A 4,725-nucleotide genomic window follows, 5' to 3' on the forward strand; every position below is an offset into this window, starting at 1 on the left:
AAGAGATACCACTATCCTAGTGGTACCTTAAACACAGGTTTAATTCTCACTCTGAGGAATACACTACAAAAGTGTGTCGGGATTGCAGTTATTTAATTGATTTAATTATAATCAGACAAGACAAGACATAGGAATGGGGTATTAACATGTAATGGGAACTGATGTTGCATGATTTCTTTAGAAGATTGCCACAGAATGAAAGGACTACATTCACACATAGAGAACACAGTATCTAGTGAAGTTGTAGCCTTTTCCTTGGGTTTGTAAACATGTGTGATATGTCTGTCAGAAGTACCTACAGTAATATAAGATAGAATGCAGAACACGAGGTATACTTGAGGTGCATCTGACTATTTGGCTCAGAATCAGGATCAACTCTGGTGAGCAGGTAAGTTATGATCAGGTCTGGGCGTACTAGGCTCCAGAACCACATGAAACCAGTATCAGGTTTGTCTCAAAATCTGAAAATATCTGGAAAAGTCAGGCTCAGCAGATATGTGTTATGGCAGTGCAGCTTACTTAAAATAAAATATCATGATCACTGTTTTTCTGCCAGTGTGTTGTGTTTCTAGTTAGTAATAATCACAGCATTGTGACATAAAAGTATGTATACTGTAAGTTCTCCATGACATCATTCACATTAACAGTCTTTGAGCTCTAAAATAATTCACAATCAATGCAAAGCCTATCACACACAGACACCAGCATACTGGAGTAAAATAAAACATCTGTGATAAATGTTAATATAAATAATAATATATAATAAAAATATAATTTAAATATCTGCAGATATTAAAAAATCTTACAACATTCAGCTCCCACATCCAATGCTGGCTTCAGCCCAAAGGAGGACCAGTTCTGGGCCAGACTAATGCCAGACTTCACACTCTACTCCACAGCTCCGCTTCACTACACACACAACGTCACACAACAGGCCTTTAAATCTGGGGGTCATAGTCTATGTCATGTGCAAGCCTTTAAACTGAGTGTCATACTTTTAAGTTAAGCAGCAGGCCTTTAAACTGGGGGTCATAGTCTATGTCATGTGCAAGCCTTTAAACTGAGTGTCATACTCTTAAGTTACGCAGCAGGCCTTTAAACTGGGGTTCATACTCTTAAGTTACGCAGCAGGCCTTTAAACTGAGTGTCATACTCTTAAGTTATGCAGCAGGCCTTTAAACTGAGTGTCATACTCTTAAGTTACGCAGCAGGCCTTTAAACTGGGGGTCATAGTCCACGTCGGTATACGTGTCCCAAATTCCCCACGCAAGATTCTACGTGCACTTTAGTGTCCCAAATTCCCCACGCAAGATTCTACGTGCAGTTTAGTGTCCCAAGTTCCCCATGCAAAGTTGTACGTGTAATTGTTATGTCCCTTAATTGTGCACATGCTAAAAAACACCTATTTAACAGGTGGTTTATAAAAATAGTTGTGAGTGTGAGAAGTCTGCCGCTCAAGAAGTATTTTTTGTTAGTGCAAACATGTAGAATTGCAAGCGAAAAAAAATGGCAGGGCGACTGCGTTCTCCAGAAAATATTGTGGAAAAATTGCGATATCTTCAGTGGACAACACATTAAGGAGGAGGAATGGACTGTCGTGAGCATTTATTTCCCAAATGTCGACTCGGATAGGTCATCGATAAAGGATGTTAAACAACCAAAGAATATGGCACGGTTACACACTGGTCATCTACGAGTGATTAAGAACCAGGTTCTTCACAAACGTGCAGTGTAGTGTCAGGAGAGGTGCGGCGCTTTTCCAGCCGCACCCCGACCCAGTCACGAACGGTTCTGCTCACGGGGAACCAGGGGCCCCAGCTAATCTAGACCACCAGCGGCTCCTCAGCCAAGTGCACGAACCAATGTCCGAACCTGCTGTTCCTCTCGCACAATTACCATTGCAACAACACATCATCGGTAGGGTAAAACTAACCTGTCTTGCTACGGTCAAGCACAGTTGGCAGCAGGTTGTTCAACAACGAATCCCAAAAATGAAGATCCTCTTACTTTGGGACTCTCCCTTTAATTTGGGACACTAAACTGCACATATACCGTCTAGGCCTTTAATCTGGTGGATTGAGAAAGCCACACTATGAAGACGTATGATCCTCACCAGCACCTGGATATAGCGTGTATCTCGTTATTTCTGTTCTCTAAGGCCCCGTCTCGTTATTGCTGTTCTCTATGGTCCCATCTCTATTGCTGTTCTCTAAGGCCCCATGTCTACTGCTGTTCTCTAAGGCCCCATGTCTACTGCTGTTCTCTAAGGCCCCATCTCTATTGCTGTTCCCATCTCTACTGCTGTTCTCTAAGGCCCCATCTCTACTGCTGTTCTCTAAGGCCCCATCTCTACTGCTGTTCTGTTCTCTAAGGCCCCATCTCTACTGCTGTTCTCTAAGGCCCCATCTCTACTGCTGTTCTGTTCTCTAAGGCCCCATCTCTACTGCTGTTCTCTATGGCCCCATCTCTACTGCTGTTCTCTAAAGCCCCATGTCTATTGCTGTTCCCATCTCTACTGCTGTTCTCTAAAGCCCCATCTCTATTGCTGTTCCCATCTCTACTGCTGTTCTGTTCTCTATGGCCCCATCTCTACTGCTGTTCTCTAAGGCCCCATCTCTACTGCTGTTCTGTTCTCTAAGGCCCCATCTCTACTGCTGTTCTCTAAGGCCCTATCTCTACTGCTGTTCTCTATGGCCCCATCTCTACTGCTGTTCTCTAAAGCCCCATGTCTATTGCTGTTCCCATCTCTACTGCTGTTCTCTAAGGCCCCATCTCTACTGCTGTTCTCTAAAGCCCCATCTCTACTGCTGTTCTCTAAAGCCCCAACTCTACTGCTGTTCCCATCTCTATTGCTGTTCTCTAAAGCCCCAACTCTACTGCTGTTCCCATCTCTATTGCTTTTCTCTACTGCTGTTCTCTATGGCAGTGTTTCCCAAACTTTTTTTCTGGGGACCCACTTTTTAAAAATGACAGACCATTGCGACCCATTTCACTTCAGAGCAAACATGCAACCGCCACAGGTTCTCAAACTTTTTTAGTGTGTTTTAAATCTGAAATAATAAGGAATGTGAGGAGGTTGCTGTTAACTTTAAAGAGTGCATTTACAATCAAAAATATCTACAGCCTATGACGCAAATTGAATAGCCATGTCCGGTATTCGGATGTCTGCTTTAGTTGACAGCACGGTAACTAGATTTTAATCGGTCAAGCTGAAGAGCTGGATTCATGTCCCTTGCATTTTGCAACTGCGAGGTCCATGGCAGGCGCCCCACAGAAATGTTTCATTTTGCGAGTGAGATGTCCACGCTGTCCCCTCTGCGACGCGTTCTCCCCCCAGTTTCAGAGCTATTCTAAATGCAAAATTGCACAGAGGGCCGTGACTGTAGTTAACAAACTAGATCCTAATAGAAAACTGTTAGCTTTCCTGGCTAAATGGTATAAGTTAGGCCTATTACACAACATAAATTGTGCTGGCGACCCAAATAAAATCTCCTGCGACCCACCCGTGGGTCGCGACCCAGTCTTTGAGAACCAATGCTCTATGGCCCCATCTCTACTGCTGTTCTCATCTCTACTGCTGTTCTCTATGGCCCCATCTGTATTGCTGTTCTCTAAGGCCCATTCTCTGCGGAAAGCAAGCAGAGTGATAGCATTCTGAGGTGTTTCCATTGTCTGAGTTCATTCAAAATATTGAGTTTTAACTAGTAATCTATTAAAAAATGTTACTAAATAGATTAAAATAATATAATATCTGGATCTGAAAAGTTCCATGAGAGTTTACCTTTTCACTTTTCATAGTAAGTGTCCTATCTTGCTCTTACTCTCTGTGTATCTCTCTTTCTTTCTCTGTATCACTTCTCTTTCTGTCCATCTGTCTCTCCCGAGTCAGACCCCTTCTTTGAGTCTCCGCCGCTGTTTATGGACACCTCAGACTCTGGGCTCACCGCTCCTTCCTCTTCCCCTCCTCCTATCTCCTTCTCCTCTTTCTTTCCTTCTCCTTCATCACTCTTCTTCAGTTTATCTCCTCCACTCTTCCCATGCTCCTCTCCCTCCTTCTCTTCCTCCACCTCTTTCTCCTCCTCTCCCTCCTTCTCCTCCTCTCCCTCCTTCTCTTCCTCCACCTCTTTCTCCTCCTCTACCTCCTTCTCTTCCTCCACCTCTTTCTCCTCCTCTCCCTCCTTCTCCTCCTCTCCCTCCTTCTCTTCCTCCACCTCTTTCTCCTCCTCTACCTCCTTCTCTTCCTCCACCTCTTTCTCCTCCCCCACCTCCTTTCCTTTCTCCTTCTCTCCATTCTCTGTAGCTTTATCGGTCCTCCCTGTGCTCCCGGCCTTTGACTGACCCTCTCCTGTCTCCTCCCTCCCATCTTCCCCCTTGACCTCTGCCTCTCTGTCAGCGGTGTCTGTTGTGCTGCTGTCTGCTACAGACTCCTCCGCTGGTTTGCTCTTCTCTGTCTTCCGGGTGTCTGCTGCTGCCGCTGTGGTGGCGTCCGGCTGGTCACTGCCAGTTCCCTGCTCTGGCGGCTCCTCTGCTTGAGTCTGTGGGTCATCAATGAGAGGAGACACTGTCTTAATGGACACAGGGGGCAGCCGTGTCCTACTGGCTAGTGCTTCGGACTTGTAACCGGAGGATTGCCGGTTCGAACCCCGACCAGTAGGCACGGCTGAAGTGCCCTTGAGCAAGGCACCTGCTCCCCGAGCGCCGCTGTTGTTGCAGGCAGCTCACTGC

At 45.6% G+C, this 4,725-nt stretch overlaps 1 protein-coding gene across 1 annotated transcript in view; it reads right to left on the reverse strand.

The window, feature by feature from the left end:
* Window positions 1–4,277: 4,277 nt before the first annotated feature.
* The window catches only part of LOC121720018 (doublecortin domain-containing protein 2-like), a gene marked incomplete at its 3' end in the record, with an annotated part of 22,477 nt that continues 22,029 nt past the window's right edge, over window positions 4,278–4,725 (reverse strand). The window contains exon 9 of the mRNA XM_042105852.1: window positions 4,278–4,535. Coding sequence (XP_041961786.1) covers window positions 4,278–4,535 — 258 coding nt within the window. The remainder of the gene's footprint in view (window positions 4,536–4,725) is intronic.

Source organism: Alosa sapidissima, chromosome 10 (assembly GCF_018492685.1).
Source record: "Alosa sapidissima isolate fAloSap1 chromosome 10, fAloSap1.pri, whole genome shotgun sequence".
NCBI lineage: Eukaryota > Metazoa > Chordata > Actinopteri > Clupeiformes > Clupeidae > Alosa > Alosa sapidissima.